At 39.8% G+C, this 23,115-nt stretch overlaps 1 protein-coding gene across 13 annotated transcripts in view; it reads right to left on the reverse strand.

Annotated features, from left to right (window-relative positions):
* cacna1g (calcium channel, voltage-dependent, T type, alpha 1G subunit) overlaps window positions 1-23,115 on the reverse strand; it is a 365,011-nt gene that overhangs the window by 328,562 nt on the left and 13,334 nt on the right. For all 13 annotated transcript variants that reach the window (XM_061908861.1, XM_061908854.1, XM_061908860.1 and 10 more), the window contains exon 2: window positions 8,090-8,223. In XM_061908861.1, coding sequence (XP_061764845.1) covers window positions 8,090-8,223 — 134 coding nt within the window. The remainder of the gene's footprint in view (window positions 1-8,089; window positions 8,224-23,115) is intronic.

Below are 23,115 nucleotides of genomic sequence, written 5' to 3' on the forward strand. Positions count from 1 at the left end.
TTCTTCAAACACATTTTAGCTATGAGTGTTCAGTAAAGCACCAACTCAGCGAGTCGAAATAAAATAAATTAAATGTGAGGAAAACCTAAAAGATTTAAGCTTTTACCAAAGGCAGCAATCATAAAGTAAGCTTTCAGTACATACATAATGTTGACATCTATAATTATATTTTGATAAAGACGGGGAAACACATGCATACACGTAGGCAACAAACATGGCTGTAGACGTTAACTTAAATAAAGAAATGCAACCTTACTTGCACACAAACGACGCATGATTTATCCGGGAGAGTCTTGATACCAATTTACTTGACGTGGACACACAAAGAAGTTGTAGACCTCCATGCTTTTCCAAGTTTTCATATGTTTTGTCATGTAGAATGGCCTCTGCAGCACAAGATAGTTTAATATGTCTGGGAACGCAGCCAACGTATAATGCTTCATCTCACTCGACAAAACATTTTTGATAAAGTATAAAGATTTAATCAATTGCATAGTTATATTTTTTGCTTGTATCTGCTTTATGCAGGAAGATCTAGGCCTCTTGCATACTCAGAGAGTACCACTGATTTTCACTTACCGGAAGAACTCAGGTGACGGAATACAAGCAATTCAGTCGACTACTGATATGTACTGTAGCATGCAGTGTTTGCTGATAAGCAAAATAAAGAGAGCACCTTAAAAGGAATACATTTTTTTACACTAAAAAAATGCACTTTGAAAAGGAGGTGACAAACACAATCGAATTCAAGAAATAACTAGTAGAAAAGTAAGAGCCTTTGTGACTCTCTCCCCCTCCCTCTCCTTCTTTGTAGTATTTGCCATCAAGAGTCGGCAATAACGGTAAAATTGCTGTTAAAATGTATTATTTCATTTTATTAATCATTTATTTACTGTTCACATTATTTTCTACATATAAGATTATTTTTGATATGTATAAAATGTGTTGTGTCTTAATATTGTTGGGTGCATTGGACAGATTCATTGGATTTTCTTTATTTGGAACAAAACAAAAATGTAGATAGGAGAGTATGGATTTCAAGTAATTAGAAAAAAAGTCTAAGATATTTTTGATTGATGAATTAATAAATATTTATAATTTAGCGGTGACAAATTGGCCTAATGCAACATCTAATTTAACAACAAAAAGTAAGGGGTATTTCAGTGAGTCTTTAAGAACATATAGCAAAAATGAAACATGTTGACTAACTTGTCCACTTTTCATTAGGAATTTACACAAAAAGTCATTTGTGAGCTTAAGTATTTTTGGCACATTGTTTGGCCCTGGGGAAGCACGGTTGGACAGGGGTTAGTGCAAGTGCCTCACAATACAAAGGTACTGAGTTCAATCCCGGTCTGGGTATCTTTCCGTGTGGAGGTTGCATGTTCTCCCTGCGACTGCGTGGGTTCCCTCCGGGTACACCAGCTTCTTCCCAACTCCACGGACATGCACCTGGGTATAGGTTTATTGGCAACACTAAAATTGGCCCTAGTGTTGGAGGTACCGAACCCCACCAGTTTCATATGCGCATTCACTGAACCCTTCTTTAGTGAAAAATAAAATGTGTTTTTTTTTTTCAAATTCAAGACAAAATTGTGTGTTTTTGGTAACACTTTGGTATGGGGAACATATTATAAGTAACAAAGACTTATTTAGAGTATTTTGTACACTAGGGGGACATATTCTGAGTAATAAAGACTTAATTTAGAGTTATTTGGTTAGGGTTAGGGTCAGGGTTATAATAAGGCCATACCGAATAAGGCATTAATTAGTACCTAATGACTAGGTAAGAGCCAATATGTTACAAATTTGCATGTTAATAAGCAACTAATTAATGGTGAATATGTTCCCAATACTAAAGTGTTACCATATTTTTTTTACTGGTGCACAAAATGAACCGTGCATGAACATCACCTTGTTCAAACGACAAAACTAAGACAGTGCATAAACTCACAACAAATTACTCACAACTCTTTCTCTGCCAATCTATCGCCCTTCCCCTTGGTACGCCCCAACTCCGCTCACCCTTTCTTTGACGTCATCGAGTAGCGAGCCCTAAGTCAGATTGATGCACTATGTCACGGCTAAGAAAACTCGGCTATTCAGACTTCCTCACCGATCGATTTGGACTACACTACACCGATCAATAAGCAAACACTTAAATGGGAACACTCAAATAATTTAATCTTAAACTACAATTACATTTCAAAGCTGAACTACCTAAAACATTATTATAGCTTGGGAAAATGAAAAAAATAAAAATTATTTCTCATTATAGATATACAAACTCAATCTGTGCGACGGGTAAGTCCAGAAAAAGGACTAAGCAACTCAATTTCCTGCTACATGTTTACTTTCAAGCCATGATAAACAGTCTAACCTTTTCATACAACGTGAGTGTGACATTTTCCCACGGTTCCTACAGAAAGAACCACGGCAGGAAGTACGTATGTTACAGTACAGGAAGAGAAGACGGCGTGGTCAAATGTCTGGGCTGAGTTGAAGAGAGAGGGCACAGTCACATGGTAAAGTACACATGCAGAGACCGATCCAGTAAGCATTGTTCCACATTTGTCAGAGATGAAACATACAAGCACATGCTTGCCTTCCAAAGTGCCGTTCTGAGGTGAACGCAGCTCAATTCAAGATAAGTGACCCAAAGAAATATTCAATCTACTTTAAATCACATGTAAAGGAGATGACTGCAAACTGTAGTGTTGTACATTTGTAAAATGCCGTGGTAATTGATTTTCTAAACTGCTTTTTCACCTTAGAGCTGTGCGTGAACTGGAGCCCATCCCGCTTACTGGGGTGATTGGTCACCATTCTAATTCCAGTCATTCTTATAGTAATGTGCCACCATTAAAATATAGTTATAGTTATCTGTGTGTGTATCCGTATGTTTGTATTCATATTGAGATTTTTCCATTGCAAACTAGCCTTGTGGTATCTAGCAATTGCTATTGATTCCCAAGACTGGACACTATTTGCATGTTACCACGGACATTGAGATATTTTTGGGGAGGTATAAGTAAATTCTACTACTTTTTTTTTCTGCAATGTAAACATATTTAGTCACTTTCAGCCCAAATTTTCAAGAAATGTACAGTGATTATAATCCTTAGGGGTGAAAAAAATATATATTTTAGAATGAATCGAGATTCTTATTTGTAACGATTATTAATCAATTAAAAAAAATCATTTTTTTTTTTTTTTGAACTGTCTTGTACATCCATCCATCCATTTTCTACCGCTTATTCCCTTTAGGGGTCACGGGGGGCGCTAGTGCCTATCTCAGCTACAATCGGGCGGAAGGCGGGGTACACCCTGGACAAGTCGCCCCCTCATCACAGGGCCAACACAGATAGACAGACAACATTCACACTCACATTCACACACTAGGGCCAATTTAGTGTTGCCAATCAACCTATCCCCAGGCGCATGTCTTTGGAAGTGGGAGGAAGCCGGAGTACCCGGAGGGAACCCACGCAGTCACGGGGAGAGCATGCAAACTCCACACAGAAAGATACCGAGCCTGGGATTGAACCCAAGACTGCAGGACCTTCGTATTGTGAGGCAGACGCACTAACCCCTCTTCTACCGTGAAGCCCGTCTTGTACATCATATTGTTTATTTATATGTCCATATCTGCTGAACAAATTAAATTTAGAAAAGAGAAGTGTGGGATACTTTTCTTGTTGCCTTGTTTGTATTTGACTTCATTACATGTTTGGGTAGAATTTTACTAGACAAAAACAGTTTTATTTTAAATATTATAGAAATCTATCAGAGCTGTTATCTATTTAATGTAGTCAATATAGTTAATCATAGAACTGGCACTCAATGACATTAAAAAAGTATTGATTTTGAGTCAAATCGTTACCCCCAAGAATCAAATCAAATTTGTGGTGCCCACTTTTGTCAAGAGGAGTGGTCAAAAATTCAACCAGAAGCTTGTGGATGGCTACCAAAAAGCGCCTTATTGCAGTGAAACTTCCCAAGGGACATGTAACTAAATATTAACATTGCTGTATGTATACTTTTGACCCAGCAGATTTGGTCACATTTTCAGTACATTCATAAAAGAACCACACTTAATGAATCTTTTTTTTGACAAACAACTATGTGATCCAATCACTCTATCACAAAAAAAACAAGAGTTGTAGAAATTATTGGAAACTCAAGACAGCCATGACATTATGTTCTTTGCAAGTGTATGTAAAATTTGACCACAACTGTATATATACACATATTAAGGCTGTCAAACCTTACATGTTAACTCATGTGTTTAATCATGAGAAATTATCCCCATATAAACGAACACGCTAAAATTAATCATGCAATTAATGTTTAACTGGACACGCTCTTTTACTTAAACTATACAATCAGTGATCAGATCAATGCATAGGTCAGTACAACAATGAGTAAGGAAACTCCGACTGGTGTGCTCGCTGGCAAATTTCACAACAAAATACAGCCGAAAAAAACTTTAGATGAAACTGTTACCAAGTTTTGCGCAAATAAGTGACATGCATTCAAGTAAGACGTTCAAAAATGTTTCTGGATGACATTCTGTCAATAAAACTGCATTTGTGTACACATGTTGGGGTCGTTTCTTTACACAGATGCCTAGAGGGCACTAACTCTCCAATGTATTTTACACAGTATATCCTGCTCTCTTCTGGCTTCTAGGACGTAATGACGTAACTATGTATGTGTGTGACACATGCACGCGCATTAGCTTTGAGTGTTGTTAGCTAATAATAGCAATTTGGACAGGTTAGTGATAGCTGTCATTGAATGTATATTCTATCATACCAACAAAATGACTGCAAATTGTTTGTTGCGTCTCTTGAACTGCTTTTGTATGTGTGAACGCGCTCTCTTGCCCGTACATGTTGACGAGACAGTGAGTGGTTGCCGTAACAGCAATCATTTTATTCAGGCCGGTAAAATTTTGTACTAAACAAACTTAGTAACTTTAAAAAATGTAAACCGTGTGACACAAATACGTTCTGTTAAAGTATTAATGGTAACACAAGCCAGCCAATTGTGTTCTTGTTACTTTTTTGCTTCGAAAAATGAAACCTCTAAGTAAAAGTGTACTATGCTAAATACTGATCACCTTTGATTTATCATGATTAATCCAAATTCCAAGATGAGATGAATCTGATTAAAAATATACACATAAGATGATTGCCTATTGGGATTGTCTTTTTTCATTGTATTTATAAAGCATATGATTTATATACAAAAAAGACAAGACAAATAAAAAGCAATAAAAAATATATTTCGAAGCAACTTTTTCATGAATACTATGGGCATGTCTACACATAAATTTAGAGATGGAATCTGTACATTATCGGTGTCCGTGGGACTGCTTGTCATTGACGATACTATCACACCAAATTTCTTCCCCCCTACAAAAACCTTTCCCCCGGAAGATATTTGGCACGACAGCCCCTCTAATGCCTGAAGGACCCCAAGGAGGGCGTGACAATACCAAGTTATATGACTCTTAATGGTTACAGCTGCAAAATTAGTGAAGCAAAAATAACTTGAAAAGTTAGCATGCTGGAATGCTAATATTTTTTCCTCACCGTTATTTTTCACCAATGACAATCAGCCAATTATAATGCTTTTAAAATACCAAGTTATATGACTCTTAAGGGTTACAGCTGCAAAATTAGCGAACCAAAAATACCTTGAAAGGTTAGCATACTGGAATGACAATCAGCCAATTATAATGCTTTTAAAACAGGCCGCTCGCTGTGTGGGCTGCTTTAAGGTCCTTCCACCCTCATTGGGGTCCTTCAGGCACTAGAGGGGCTGTCACGCCAAATTTCTTCCGGGGGGAAGGTTTTTGTAGGGTGGAAGAAATTTGGCATGACAGTACCATGAATTGATTTACGTAGACCCCAACTTAAACAAGTTGAAAAACTTATTTGGGTGTTACCATTTAGTGGTCAATTGTACGGAATATGTACTGAACTGTGCAATCTACTAATACAAGTTTCAATAAACCAATCAAAAAAACCTTTAAAAAATGACTCTGTTCAGCTGTTTTTCTTTTCATCACTTTGTGGCTTTGAGGTAACATTAATACCGCATTTTAAACAGAGTCGCAATACTGTTCTTCATGCCGTGTCTTCAAGTGATAAGAAAGATTTGACTAGTACCAGTCGCTTGCAATGACTTGTTGGTGGCATGTTTTGCAGATGATCCCACTGTAGTTTGTTTACCGAATTTCCTTGAAATACCGCCGGGCATGTAATATGCGCCTGCCTTGAATTACTGCCGGGTAAAACTCGCTCCCCGAATTTATTAGCGCATGCTTACTTTTACCGCCAGGTCAAATTCGTGACGTCACAAGTGACTCTTCCCCTGCCATCATTTTCAAAATGGCGTAGGATTTTTTTTCTGCTTTTACTGTTTGTTCCACAGCCATACAGATCACACTAATGGTTGTGATATAAAACAATTTTAACACTCTTACTAATATGCGCCACAGTCTGTGAACCCTAACCAAACAAGAATAACAAACACATTTCTGGATAACATTGGCTCTGTAACACATTATAAACGCAACATAAGAATTACCAAGAATTCCAATGCATCCATGACTCTTGGCTATATTATACACCCGCTAGCACCAAACCCCACCCCCCTCTCCGTCTGTCGGTTGAGGTGGGCGGGGTTGGGGGCGCGTGAATAATATAGCCAAGAGTTATGGATGCATTGGAATCCTGGGTAATTCTTATGATGTGTTTCTAATGTGTTACAGAGGCAATGTTCTCCAGAAATGTAAATAATAACTTAGATTTATATCGCGCTTTTCTAGACACTCAAAGCGCTCACAGAGAAGTGGGACTCAACATTCATTCACACCTGGTGGTGTAAGCTACATCAGTAGCCATAGCTGCCCTGGGGTAGACTGACGGAAGCGTGGCTGCCAGTTTGCGCCTACGGCCCCTACGACCATCACCACCTATCATTCATTCATCATTCATTCACCAGTGTGAGCGGCACCGGGGGCAAAGGGTGAAGTGTCCTGCCCAAGGACACAACGGCAGCGATTTTTGGGATGTCAATAGGTGGGAAGCGAACCTGCAACCCTCAGGTTTCTGGCCGGCCGCTCTACCCACTACGCCATGTGTTTGTTATTCTTGTTTGGTGTGGGTTCACAGAGTGTGGAGCATATTAGTAAGAGTTTTAAAGTTGTTCATACTGTATCACAACCATCAGAGTAAATGGCATGGCTGTTGACCAAGTATGCATTGCAATCTCGTATGAGAAGCAGCGAAATGCATGCGTCCGGCCGGCACGCAGGTAGCATGGTGCAAAGGTGGACGCGATGACATGTTGTAGAGCAGTGGTCCCTAACCACCGGGCCGCAGCCCCAGAAGAATCTTTATTATTTTTTTTATTTTATCACACTCATTTTTTTACTGCATGCCATTGGTAAGCGCAGGGGTGAGAAGAAGTTTTAAAGTTATTAGCGCCTGCTTACTTTTACCGCATGCCTTGAATAAGCGCAGGAGTGAGAAGAGGTTTTAAAGTAATTAGCGCCCCGGCGGCTATTCAAGGAAATACGGTAGTCAATATTTGACTTATCTTATCAAAACAAGGAAATGTATTTTCCCTCTAAATGGCACCAATTATTCTTACGGTTTTGATTACTTAGCTTCTATTGTGATCTCCGTCTATAGAATGTTGTTGACATCCATACTCCTGCAAGATGTTGTCATAGAGTTATTTCAAGTGATGTAAAAATGCTACAGCATTTAGCTTAAAACTTCCCCCGGACGTAAAATGAATATATCCATCCATCCATAATAGATAATCATACCGTTCGATAGAAATTTCTATGTCTTTATACATCATATTATCCCACTGTCTACAACACACTACACTACTAAATTACAGTAGCACAGGTAAAAGTAATTTGGTACATTTCACCTTTGTTTGTTAGTACACTTAAATTTCCGTTTAAGAAACAAACAAACTGTTCTCATCGTTATATCTTTGCACAGCCGGATTCAGGCTGCTCGATTCAATTACTACAATGAAAGCAATGCTTGTGACTTACCCAGCCAACACGATAAAGAAATCCAATCGGTTCCATGTGTCTCCAAGGTAACATTTCTTGCCAAAAATCCCCAGAGCCACCATCTTGATCACCATCTCAATGGCAAAAAATGCAAAGATAAAGTCATCAAAATCCTGCAAACGCAAACAAACACAAAACAGCACAATTAGCCAAGAAAGAACAACAAGAATGGTGAGCAAATAATACATAGGATGGTGCAAAAGGTATTGACAAACCATGAGACATACATGGTCATCGACAACCTTAAAATACTGTATCCCATCAGACATTGTATGGATTTTCTTATGTATCCCATTAGGCAAGAGGATGAAACCACAGTGACTGTCACGCTAATGAGTTAGAAGGTAAATTAAAGTTTCATTTTATGTTCTGCACACAGACAACTATAAACTCAGTGTGCCTCAGCCGGATGCAATTAATGCATATCTCAATAAAACTGTTAAGCTGTAACGCAATTAGACATTATTGTTGGTTACCATCACGAATGAGGGCCAAAAAAATATTGACTTCATTTGTTATGCTATCATAAATATCAATTACAGAGTTATTAAGGTTTGTAGAACAGTACATATTAGATAATACCACGGGCAGCCAGCCACGCATTGCTAACTGAGATACCCCAATTATTGAATGAATAAATATTGTCACCACATTCACATATGTAAACACTACAATTCAGAGTTAATGCTTGAAAATTGTGTTACTGTAGTACTGGAATAGCACAATATTTGTCAACCAACACGTACCAAGAAGTATGTTTTATTTTACACAAGCAATACTGTTAAGGTATCTCAACAGGTTAGAACTATGTTTTGGTCCTACCAAATTCAGAAAGTAAGTGGGGCAAAATATTGATATGGTAAAACAGGGGTAGGGAACCTATGACTCGAGGGCCAGATGTGGCACTTTTGATGACTGCACCTGGCTCTCAGATAAATCTTAGCTGACATTGCTTAACACGATAAGTAATGAATAATTCCGCTGGTAATCACAGTGGCAAAAATAACGTTCAAAATATAAAACATTCTCATGCATTTTCATCCATCCATCCGGTTTCTAACGCACCTGTTCAAAAGTTGCATTAATGGTAAGAAGTATTTTATTTATTTTTGGTTAGCCTCAGAAAAACAATGTTATTAAAAAGAAAATAAGACTTTTTATACTCTAAAAATGTTGGTCTTTCTTAAAAATCCACGCATATAGTTGTATTCAGTGTTAAAAAATATAAAATGATATGGCTCTCACGGAAATACTTTTAAAAATGTTTGGTTTGTATGGCTCTCTCAGCCAAAACGGTTCCCGACCCCTGTGGTAAAACATCCCAATATTTATCCTTAGCATTATACTGTACATACACTACTACTAAAGAACTACTAAAATAACGAGGAAATTGGATAAAATTGCTTTGGTATGAAAAGGGGTAGGATTAAATAAGCTCTGCTTAATCCTACTCCTTTTCGGACGTGCTGTAATGAAACAATTGGAAACGTGTGATGAATAACATTGTATCAAATGCATGTTCGAAATAAACTGAAACTGAACTGAACTGAACTACCGATATGGATCTGGGTTTTTTGAGTAGCTATAAACGTCTCTTATCGTTCTTCCTAAGTGAATTGAGTCAACCTTTTATTCGTTCAGGGGGCGCTTCTCATGCAGAGTGGCTGAGTCACAAAAGAAACACAAAATTAAATGGCATGAATATGGCAGAGGGCTTCACGGTGGCAGAGGGGTTAGTGCGTCTGCCTCACAATAGGAAGTTCCTGCAGTCCTGGGTTCAAATCCAGGCTCGGGATCTTTCTGTGTGGAGTTTGCATGTTCTCCCCGTGAATGCGTGGGTTCCCTCCGGGTACTCCGGCTTCCTCCCACCTCCAAAGACATGCACCTGGGGATAGGTTGATTGGCAACACTAAATTGGCCCTAGTGTGTGAATGTGAGTGTGAATGTTGTCTGTCTATCTGTGTTGGCCCTGCGATGAGGTAGCGACTTGTCCAGGGTGTACCCTGCCTTCCGCCCGATTGTAGCTGAGAAAGGCGCCAGTGCCCCCCCCCCCGACCCCGAAAGGGAATAAGCGGTAGAAAATGGATGGATGGATGGAATATGGCAGACTCCAGCAGTGAAGTGAAACTGATGCATCTGCAGCGTTTGAATATAAGTTGTGAATGTAACAAAGCTAGATGCAAACTTAGCAGTATGTAAGTTGTTATGTTTCTCCCCTATGAAGACATGGATAGATCGTAGTTTATGAGGAACAATATATTGAAAAGTATCTTCGTAATGAAATGATATCATTGTCTGAGCCACATATTGTTTCATAAGGTACCCTGAGATTTCCAGGTCTCTCTGAAACAACTAAAAATGAGAAGATATGACTACGACAATAAGAACACTGTTGTAGATGACAATGTGCGGTCCATTTGAAACAATCTGATTAAATGCTGGGAGAAATATTACTCAATATGACATTTGAACCCAGCTTTAAAGGCCTACTGAAACCCACTACTACCGACCACGCAGTCGGATAGTTTATATATCAATGATGAAATCTTAACATTGCAACACATGCCAAAACGGCCGGTTTAGTTTACTAAATTGCAATTTTAAATTTCCCGCGGAGTGTCCTGTTGAAAACGTCGCTGAATGATGTCGCGTGTTTGTGACGTTTTTGGTTGGAGGGGACATATTAGCCCAGCACCACTTACTGCTAAAAGTCGTCTCTTTTCATCGCGCAATTACACAGTATTTTGGACATCTGTGTTGCTGAATCTTTTGCAATTTGTTCAATTAATAATGGAGACTTCAAATAAGAATGCCGTTGGTGGAAAGCGGTGGATTGCAGCTGCCTTTAGCACCGAAACACAGCCGGTGTTTCTTTGTTTGTTGTGAAGCTTTAACACAGAGCTGTAAAGCGAACATGTTTCTCTACGTCAACCAGCAAGTTTTTGGATTGGAAAATAGTGATATTAAGTCGGCCCTTTCCGGAGACTTGAGTGGATTACGCGACCTCATCCTGCAGCTCAAAAAGGCAGCTGTGATCTTGGCTCCTTGGCACTTCTCTCAGAGACACTGGCGTTCACCGCAACCATCTGACTTTCAGGTATGACTTTATAATCTCACTAAAATACTATTAAAACAATAAGCAGATAAGGTATTTTCCAGAATTTTCCTTGTGAACGTGTCTAATTACAACTGAAACTCTCCCACTGCCGCCGCCTTTTTTTTTTCTTTTTTTTTTTTTAGTGTTTTACTCTAACTTTCCTCAACCACAAATCTTTCATCCTCGCTCAAATTAATGGGGAAATCGTCGCTTTCTCGGTCCAAATTGCTCTTACTCCTGGTGGCTCACATTATAAACAATGTGAGGATGTGAGGAGCCCTCACACCGGTACAGGAAAGGCTTTTTTATTAGCGACCAAAAGTTGCGAACTTTATCGTCGATGTTCTCTACTAAATCATTTCAGCAAAAATATGGCAATATCGCGAAATGATCAAGTATGACACATAGAATGGACCTGCTATCTCCGTTTGAATAAGAAAATCTCATTTCAGTAGGCCTTTAAAACCACTGTAATCAAGGTCCATGCTTTGGCGGTGAAATAATCCAAATCTGAAAATCCTGACTGATAGGCTTTACCATTGACCTTTGCAGCCTAGGTCAAGATGTGCTGGATACCTTTAAAACTAAATAAAGTTAGTGCTGAGCTTTTATCATCCAATCTGATGCAGTCATGTTCCTATGTTTCAAGTGGCTTATTGTCAAACAAATTTTGTCCATTCAAATCATAAAACAATTACTCACATTAATGAAAAATAAAACAATGATCAAAAACAAGTGCAAGAATGAGGTCTGAATAGAAAATAATGAAAAAATATTTTTTTTAAGGAAATATTGCATACATTAGATGCAAAACTAATGATTAGATGGCAAGACAATGCAGTCCAAAGTCAAAAAAATTATGAGAACATTGTGGAAGCGGTTCAAAGGCACAGGACACCCACAGATAGATGAGTCATCCAAACATGAACAGAGAAATGTATAAATATATACAAATCTGTTAAGTTTAGAACAAAGCTAGCCTCGTATTGCTTGCGAGTTGGCTGTCAAGTCAAATGTAGAGGTTCACACAGGAAAGGGCTCATTTCCCATCACTGAAATAGAAATCTTAACCTCTAGCAGCCACCAAAAAAACTATGCAAACGGAAAGAAATGTAAATACAAAAAAGTGTGATTGAGAAAGTGGGACCCAAAAAGACAGGAAGAATACTTGGACAATTTGGAGCCATTCGGATGTTTGGCCAACTTTATTGGCAATGGGGGGAGGAACCAATGCAGTGATTACACCACATGTCTGAGTTAATATGTAACTTTGAAATGTGTTTGGGCAAATATACCGTCCTCTAACCATCGTACAGTAAGGCATACATTAGTCAAGGAATCCAGACTTTAGGTGCTCAGGCACAGCACAGATTGCAGCGTGTGAACGCACACTTAATTAGTTAGCAGTCTTAGCACAAACACACCTTCCTGACTGCCTTCTAGGAAGAGGAGTTACCAGTGGAACACAAAATGAACCCAACATCCTCGCTCTAATGTACATTTTTGGAATATTGCCAGAGGAGAAATGAGAGTTTTGCATTATGGTCTAACAAAATTACATAGTTAATTAGACTTTATCGTTCAGCCCTTTCCCAGAGTAGGCAAGCTTTGCAAAATTGGATGTCATTCGGTGTGACAGTCAAGTGTGAAATAGGCCAACAAATTAATGTGCGGAACAAAAAAATTGGAAAGATGGAACATGCAAAAACAGTTTGTTATATCACAGTGTCGTACTACTGTGCAATAGTGGCTTACGAAAACACTTTTACATTTTAGGGCAACTTGTAAGATTGTGTTTAGTATTCTGCAGGGCTGCACTGTTCATTGTGTCAATCTTTATTTTATTACATTCGCCATCAAGTGATCATTCTCAATTAAATAAAAAAAATGTTGGCAGTGTTTTAAAGTGTTTTATTGTGTCAGAGCGGGTATCACAGGTCCATCCTTCCATGTTTGTTCCAAACAAACCTTTGTTAGTGCTGCCAAAAAAGGAACCCCCGCCACTCTATCATTCTGTGTGCCACAGCAACCCTGTTAAATCTCACCAGACACTTACAGTTCATAACAACTGTGAAAGCTTCATGGCTTGAACTTTGGCAATGGTACAAACTATTAAGTGAAGTGTCAAAATGAAAAGTGTTCTAAGAAGGTGTGGGTCACCATGAACACGAGCAGAACAACGTCAGTGCACCTTGGCATTGGTTCAACAAGTCTCTCTCTGGAAGGATCAATACAAACCACCCAAAAGCCATCTGCTTCAGTTTTAGATTGTCATGTTTAAAGAGCATGTTTTTATTTTGTTTTTGTTTTTTCAAACCACAGAATCCATTGTTCACTCTTGTGTCAACGTAAACTAGGATCAATCCATAAAACTAGAAGGCAGACCAAAAAAAGGGAACAAGGCTACACGAGTGCTGCCGATACTGGGGAGCTGTTGTTTATTAGGAAAATCCCAACATGGACTGTAAACAGACGATGAAGCACTTCCCTTCAGAAACTGGGCCGCATGGCAGTTTTACAACATCATAATGACCACAAACACACTTCCAAAAATACAATTGCCTTGCTAAGAAAGCGACAATGTTTTATCACTTTGACAAAATGGACCTCAACTATTATTGGTTTGTGTGTAGTAGAAACCTGCAAACTTGATAGTGCTCGTAAAGCTGACCTAACAATCTAATGATTGTGTTTTTTAAATGAGCAACATAGCAATCAATCCATTTAACGTGTCTCCCTTCCTGTGTATGCAGAATACATGCTGATTGTTACAATGCCCACAATAGGAGGAGGAGGAGGAGGAGATGCAAATAAAATCATTTTGCACTCGAAATGTGATTTACCAAGCCTGAAATTATTTTGCGTCTATATTTAGCATGCTTAAAACAGGTGTGCAAACTCGCAGTTATGCGTAAGTGCGAAAGGTTAGAAGAAGGCAATCATTGCAATATCAACATATTTCTGTAAAAAATAAAATATTGAACATATCATCTGTCCAGCAATTCCATCTTTGAGCAGATGAATGATGACTTATTAACCGATTTGGAGACAGCAGACACCAAAACAATAGTCTCTGCTGGCAAAGTTTTCATGGCCTTTGTTTTTCAGATAGGAGATATGCAGTATAAGTAACATATTTCCTATAGTAAACAACATTTTTCACCATGCATTTTTTGCAATTGGATCATTCCAAATGCTGCGGTTATTGCCAGTGGTGTGCCAAAAATTTCTGGCACACTTTTGACATGCTAAAAAATAGTCTTGTCGAGATTGCATTTCTACAAACCCCGTTTCCATATGAGTTGGAAAATTGTATTAGATGTAAATATAAACGGAATACAATGATTTGCAAATTCTTTTCAACCCATATTCAATTGAATGCACTACAAAGACAAGATAGTTGATGTTCAAACTCATAAACTTTATTTTTTTTTTGCAAATAATAATTAACTTAGAATTTCATGGCAGTAACACATGCCAAAGTAGTTGGAATAGGGCATGTTCACCACTGTGTTACTTCATCTTTTCTTTTAAAAACACCCACTAAACATTTGGGAACTGTGGAAACTAATTGTTGAAGCTTTGAAAGTGGAATTCTTTCCCATTCTTGTTTTATGTAGAGCTTCAGTTGTTCAACAGTCCGGGGTTTCCACTGTCGTATTTTACGCTTCATAATGCGCCACACATTTTGGACTGCCGGCGGGCCAGGAAAGTACCCGCACTCTTTTACTACGAAACCACGCTGTTGTAACACGTGGTGTGGCATTGTTTTGTTGAAATAAGCAGGGCCGTTCATGTTAACGTTGCTTGGATCACAACATATGTTGGTCCAAAACCTGTATGGACCATTCAGCATTAATGGTGCCTTCACAGATGTGTAAGTTACCTATGCCTTGGGCACTAATACACCCCCATACCATCACAGATGCTGGCTTTTAAACTTTGCGCCTATAACAATCCGGATAGTTATGTTCCTCTTTGTTCCGGAGGACACCACGTCCACAGTTTCCAAATGTAATTTGAAATGTGGACTCGTCAGACCACAGAACACCTTTACACTTTGCATCAGTCCATCTTAGATGAGCTCGGGCCCAGCAAAGCCAGCGGCGTTCCTTGGTGTTGTTGATAAATGGATTTTGCTTTGCTTTGCATAGCAGAGTTTTAACTTGCACTTACAGATTTAGCAACCAACTGTAGTTACTGACAGTGGTTTTATGAAGTGTTCCTGAACCCATCTAGTGATATCCTTTACACACTTATGTCTGTTTTTGATGCAGTACCGCCTGAGGGATCAATGGTCCGTAATATCATCGCTTCCGTGCAGTGATTTCTCCAGATTCTCTGAACCTTTTGATGATTTTACGGACCGTAGATGGTAAAATCCTTAAATTCCTTGCAATAGCTCGTTACAAATTGGTGACCCTCGCCCCATCTTTGTTCGTGAATTACTTAGCATTTCATGGAAGCTGCTTTTATACCCAATCATGGCACCCACCTGTTCCCAATGAGTCTGCACACCTGTAGGATGTTCGAAACAAGTGTTTGATGAGAATTTCTCAACTTTATCAGTATTTATTGCCACCTTTCCCAACGTGTTTGTTACGTGTTGCTGGCATCAAAATCTAAAGTTAATGATTATTTGCAAAAAAACAATGTTCATCAGTTTGAACATCAAATATGTTGTCTTTGTAGCATATTCAACTGAGTATGGGTTGAAAATGATTTGCAAATCATTGTATTCCGTTTATATTTACATCCAACACAATTTCCCAACTCATATGGAAACGTGCTTTGTATATTGCAAAAAATGTGGCACAGATTAGAGTTGTGGGCTGCATGCTCAAAAACATAGTCAAAATGCCACACTTGATGCCAGATGTGCAAGAAATGACAGTATAGCGCACAAAAAAATCCTAATTTCAATAGGGCGTTCTGCACCACTTTTGCACTTTTTATTATTTGCGCACACAGTCTTAGTATGTCACTCGCAAAACACCCACTAATAGTACACACACTTTTATCATTTGCGCACACTATTTAGCACATGTTTTTTGGGGATCAGGCCCAAAGTGTTCACTGTGAGGTGTTCTCACTAATATAGAGCCAGCCTTTTAGACAATCATGGTTGTCTGTTGAGTATACTGGTTTTCAAGCTGTACACAGACTACTCTGAATTTGGCTGTTTGCACATTGCGTTGTCCTTGAGGAGATACAACAAAACGGTTAATGTGACGTGACGGGTGTACGCGCTTTTGTGAAATATTATACATTTTTAGTGTGTTCATGGAGCTCCATAGAAGTAGCATTGTCACACTGGCTAAGTAATTAGGCACAATAAATGTAATGGAAGAAAAACTGCATGGATGTTGCATGAATGCGAAATCATGACCAATTTGAGAGGCAGAAAAGACAACTACAGCAGATCAAATACAGTGGGGCAAAAAAGTATTTAATCAGCCACCGATTGTGCAAGTTCTCCCACTTAAAATGATGACAGAGGTCTGTAATTTTCATCATAGGTACACTTCAACTGTGAGAGACAGAATGTGAAAAAAAAATCCAGGAATTCACATTGTAGGAATTTTAAAGACTATATTTGTAAATAATGGTGGAAAATAAGTATTTGGTCAACCATTCAAAGGTTTTACTGATGGAAGGAGGTTTTGGCTCAAAATGTCACGATACATGGCCCCATTCATTCTCTCCTTAACACGGATCAATCATCCTGTCCCCTTAGCAGAAAAACAGCCCCAAAGCATGATGTTTCTACCCCTATGCTTCACAGTAGGTATGGTGTTCTTGGGATGCAACTCAGTATTCTTCTTCCTCCAAACACGACGAGTTGAGTTTATACCAAAAAGTTCTATTTTGGTTTCATCTGACCACATGACATTCTCCCAATCCTCTGCTGTATCACCCATGTATCCATTTTGGTAAAAACTCAACTCGTCGTGTTTGGAGGAAGAAGAATACTGAGTTGTATCCCAAGAACACCACACCTACTGTGAAGCAAGGGGGTGGAAACATCATGCTTTGGGGATGTTTTTCTGCTAAGGGGACAGGACGATTGATCCGTGTTAAGGAAAGAATGAATGGGGCCATGAATCGTGAGATTTTGAGCCAAAACCTCCTTCCATCAGTGAGAGCTTTGAATGGTTGACCAAATACTTATTTTCCACCATAATTTACAAATAAATTCTTTAAAATTCCTACAATTCACAGTTGAAGTGTACCTATGTTGAAAATTACAGACCTCTGTCATTATTTTAAGTGGGAGAACTTGCACAATCGGAGGCTGACTAAATACTTTTTTGCCCCACTGTATTTGAATGAGTTTGATCGTCCTAACCAAAACAATCTTTATCTGCAATTCAGCTCCCTCTGCAAAGGCCCTGGCACGGCCATGCTGAAAACACCACAGCGAGATCATTGCAGCAATGGGCCACTGATGTTCCCCCTTCTTCAAAGACACCTGGGATATTGATTCTGTAGCAGGACGCCAAGCAGAGCAACCTCCAGGCTTATAGACAACACGCGCACCCATGGACCCAAGTACACACACATCCAACCCCAAAACCCGCCTTTGCCGCTTCTACCCTCCTGCGGTATGCAGCTTTGGACCAGATGCCCCACCCCCTCAACCCGTGTCGCAAGTTTAGAGTTTTTGTGTGCCGTAACATGTTCATGTGTGCCACTGTTGCTCAAGTTTTTTTTCTGGTCTCAAATAGCCCACAATATGAGCTTAGTTTGGCATCTGCTTTTGTTCTCCCCCTCCTCCTACCCCCATATTAACCTTTTTCCTACCTTTTTTATGGTGCGCCACCCATGTTCTGTCTACTCTGTTTAATAAATGTCTGTTCCTAGACTGTACTGACAATGAAATGTTGTTGAACTTACAATGAAGTTCCTTTCCATGTGCATATTAATTTATTGGTATTTTAGTATTTTAGTAGCCTTGCCAGTGGCCTTGTGGTTAGAGTGTCTGCCCTGAGACCGGAAGGCCGTGAGTTCAAACCCCGGCCGAGTCATACCAAAGACTGTAAAAATGGGACCCGTTACCTCCCTGCTTGCCACTCAGCATCAAGGGTTGGAATTGGGGGTTAAATCACCAAAATGATTCCCGAGCACGGCCACCGCTGCTGCTCACTGCTCCCCTGCGGACGCCGTGGCGAAGTTGGGAGAGTGGCCGTGCTAGCAAGCTGAGCGTTACTGGTTCAATCCCCACCTTCCACCATCCTAGTCAGGTCCGTTGTGTCCTTGGGCAACACACTTCACCCTTGCTCCTGATGGGTCCTGGTTAGCGCCTTGCATGGCAGCTCCCGCCATCAGTGTGTGAATGTATGTGTGAATAGGTGAAAGTGGAAATACTGTAAAAGCGCTTTGGGCTCCTTAAAAAGGGGTACAAAAGCGCAATGCAAGTACAACCATTTACCATTTTACCCCTCACCTCCCAGGGGGTGGAACAAGGAGATGGGTCAAATGCAGAGGGTCATTTTGTCATGCCTGTAATTCAGTTTTAAGTTTGATCATGTTTGTTTTGTTTTTGGACTCTTGTTTACCGTTTTACACTTCCTGGTTTTGTTTGTTTCCATAGTAATCCATTAGTTTCCACCTGGTCTCCAAGTCACGGCCAGCCCTCAGTCCCACTCCTGTTTCTAATCATCAAAGCTGCTATTTATACCATTCTGTTTCTGTCCTCGTCCTGAGAACTTTGCTATTTGCTTTCTGCCTTCATGCCTGCTATTGCATTGCCTACATATGCTACTCATTCTCAATTCCCACGATCACCTGCCACGCACCTTGCTATTCTTGCCTCCTGTTTTTGGTCACACTAAGTGTTTTGTTTTAGTTGTTTATAGTCATGCCATCTTGCTGTTTATGTTCATAGTTCATTCATGCCATCGTGCAAGTGGTTTTGTTTCCAGTTTGTTTTTTGTAGTTTAGTAATATACCTCCTTGTGAGCGCCCTTTGTTTTGATTATTTTTGCATTTAGTGTATTAATAAATTATCATGTACCTGAATTCACACCTGGCTCTTCCTGTAATCCCTCTGCGTCGAAGGAACAAATCCAAGTCCATGTGTGACAAATTTCACCACACCTAGTGTGTGTGTGTGACTATAAGTGGTACTTTAACTTGAATTTTTTAATACACAAATCAACAAAGGCTTTTTTATGACAGAAAGGTTGACACAACTTTCCCTTTACCCAACAAAATTATTATTTTTTTTTTTTGCCGTTTCTGTGAGTGACAAAAGAATGGAATGTTTCATGCTTTGTGTCACCCTTCATCTGCTGTCTTTTGCCTTTGTGTGAAAGGAATTTCTTCTCCTTAAACTTTATTATCGCAGTATTTTTTTTTTATCTTCCTCTAATCATTTTTTGTCGGTAATAAAAATAAATGTATGTGTATGTTGTCATATTAATGGGGCAAATTAATGTTTTTAGCATCATCTCAGAGCACATTTATGGTATATCAGTGCATACTTTCGTTAATTCTTTCCCCCGTGTGCAAATCCCCACGCCTTATTGAGACATCCCCAGTGTGTGTGTATTCCCTGAGAGTAAGTGTACACACACATACACACACGCACACACACACACACACACACGTGTTCACCAGGCAGCAGGCTGCACTGTGTTATCAACGCGTCAAGCCAGTGCTAGCATTAGATGCCCTCTCGTCACCTCTTGAATGCAGCCTTTAAGTCGAAAGTGTGCTGAGTCGCTAATGCTGAGAGCACTTAATGCACACTCGGTGTGTGTCAAAGAGGCTATTAAATACAGTGTGGCAGCCAAGATTTGGAGTGCCAGAACAACATCTGTGGATCTAAAACACCTCTCGCGCATGATTCAAATACTACAGAAGGATTCTGTACATAACATGTGCTACCCCGGCTCAATTTGCACGATAAGGGAAGAAAGTGCACAGAAAAGCAAAAAACAACTAAAAAGAAAAAAAAAAGGCCTAGAGCGGCACAGGGAAAATACAACCAGCTACTGTTCGCATGACCCCTCTACCGACCTCTCTGGGGGGGTAAGCAGGAATTTACTTCCGAAAATAATGTCCCTTTGTTCTTTTCAGCTTGCACAGAAAGATGAATCATCATTTCAGTTCTAAAGATCAAACAAAAAAGTTAGTCAAAGATATTGTTACACATTGAAACCCACTTAAGTAGGGTTTGCTTAAGTTGCAAACACTCCTATATCAAACAACTCGTCAAATGCGATCGGCCATGTTACTATTGTTGTTATAATAAAGTGGTCGCTTAAGCTGGCATTGACATACTTGGTACCAAAGGGGGATATCTCTATTAACATTATTCAGTATGTATCGACATAGGGAGTATAGCTCGTATGGTTGTCCTTTACCATCAATTGATTAACGTGGATCCCGACTTAAACAAGTTGAAAAACTTATTTGGGTGTTACCATTTAGTGGTCAATTGTACGGAATATGTACTGAACTGTGCAATATACTAATAAAAGTTTCAATCAATCAATCAAAAACTCCTGTTGGTGAGATTGCCTTCAGGAGAACGCCTGTGCATGGAAACTTTTAAAGTGGGGAGACTGGTGCAGAGACAACCACCACACTGTCCTTGGCAAAGAGAAGGCCATGGTCCAATGGCATGGAGACCAAGACAATTGGGGCTCCATCTTTGCTGCAGCCTTCCCCCGTCTTTGTGACCGTTGTATAGCTTCTATGCGCCCCCTCCGCCGTTGAGGTCTTTTTCGACAAGGGAGACGCACAAACTCCAACGTGATTTATTCGCGGTGGGGAGCTGTATCCGGTGGCAAAGGGAAACCCAGGACGACCGACACCTCCTCACAGCTGCAGGAGGCTGCCGGAGCTCCGGTCTGTCTGAGGACCGCCTATGGTGCGCCTACCCGCACTTCCTTTTCTCTCAGGGTGTGCTCCCCCAGCCTTTTGTCTTCCCGGACTAATCCACAAGGCAGCAGGGCAGTGGTTGGGTGATGCCAGGGCGTGTCCACAAAGCAGGCCTGCGCATCACGCCTCTGGGGACCACTGCAGCTCCGAGATCCCCTGCCATGTTTGCCTTGGGCCACGGGGCCCTATTTACCGTGTGTGGCCACGTGGAGGCCTGACAGGAGAGGCTGGGTACTGGCAGGAGAAGACTGACGCACAATGCTGCTTCTCTGTTCACCACAAGGGCTAGCCAGTGGCAGTGTCTGTAAGCGAGAGGTTAGCAAGAAGAATGGAAGTACAGGTAGACATGCAACCTTCCCTCTAACGACTGCATTAGACGCATCACAACACCCTGTAGGCTGGGGCCACACACACACACACAAGGAGTATAGCTACTCTCTAGTTAAACAGCATTAAAACCTACACACCGTGACTTCCTGTTTAGTGCAAAATACAGTGGGGCAAAAAAGTATTTCGACAGCCACCGATTGTGCAAGTTCTCCCACTTAAAATAATGACAGAGGTCTGTAATTTTCATCATAGGTATACTTCAACCGTGAGAGACAGAATGTGAAAAAAAATCCAGGAATTCACATTGTAGGAATTTTAAAGAATGTATTTGTAAATTATGGTGGAAAATAAGTATTTGGTCAACCATTCAAAGTTCTCACTGATGGAAGGAGGTTTTGGCTCAAAATCTCACAATACATGGCGACATTCATTTTTTCCTTAACACATATCAATCGTTCTGTCCCCTTAGCAGAAAAACAGCCCCAAAGCATGATGTTTCCACCCCCATGCTTCACAGTAGGTGTGGTGTTCTTGGGATACAACTCAGTATTCTTCTTCCTCTAAACACGACGAGTTGAGTATATACCAAAATGGATACATGGATTATACAGCAGAGGATTGGGAGAATGTCATGTAGTCAGATGAAACCAAAATAGAACTTTTTGGTATAAACTCAACTCGTCGTGTTTGAGGAAGAAAAATACTGAGTTGCATCCCAAGAACACCACACCTACTGTGAAGCATGCGGGTGGAAACATCATGCTTTGGGGCTGTTTTCTGGGACAGGATGATTGATCCGTGTTAAGGAAAGAATGAATGTGGTCATGTATCGTGAGATTTTGAGCCAAAACCTCCTTCCATCAGTGAGTGAGAGCTTTGAATGGTTGACCAAATACTTATTTTCCACCATAATTTACAAATAAATTATTTAAAATTCCTACAATGTGAATTCCTGAATTTTTTTTTTCACATTCCGTCTCTCACAGTTGAAGTGTACCTATGATGAAAATTACAGATCTCTGTCATCATTTTAAGTGGGAGAACTTGCATAATCGGTGGCCGACTAAATACTTTTTTGCCCCACTGTAAGCATATCCTTTAACCTGGATTTTACACATTCATCTAATGCATTTTAAATTGTTAACCATTAGATAAAAAGCTTAGTGCATTTACAAAGGCTATACTGTCATTGTTGTCTAAAAAAATAATAATGAAATTATTGCAGTAGCTCTAATAAAAGTACAAATATTGTAATGTTGGCAGAATGACGATGAGGTAGATATACTATTTAGCAAATCTTACAACTCTTTTTTCTCTCTTGAAATGGCAAACTAACAGGCGAATGCCACTGCCTCCAATCACCATGACAAACAGCAATCTCGCTTTTATGGCTAACATGTTTACCCAAATGTTGATGTTCCACCAAATGTGCTTCTGATAAACACATATTGTCTCAAAGCTACTTTTTTCTGGGCTTACTGTAACTTTTTCAGGAAGGTTTCATTCAGTGGCCAGATTTTGTAATTTGGTTCGGTCTGTGTGTAAAATGTTACTATGGACTAAAATAACCACAACACAATTACAGTAGGAAATACAATAAGCAATGTCAGCATAATTGAAGGAGAATGTAATTACCAAATGAAACAGTTTTTGGGCAACTGAAAACATCATTGCTGTACTAAAAAAA

Source organism: Nerophis ophidion, linkage group LG08 (assembly GCF_033978795.1).
Source record: "Nerophis ophidion isolate RoL-2023_Sa linkage group LG08, RoL_Noph_v1.0, whole genome shotgun sequence".
Lineage (NCBI taxonomy): Eukaryota > Metazoa > Chordata > Actinopteri > Syngnathiformes > Syngnathidae > Nerophis > Nerophis ophidion.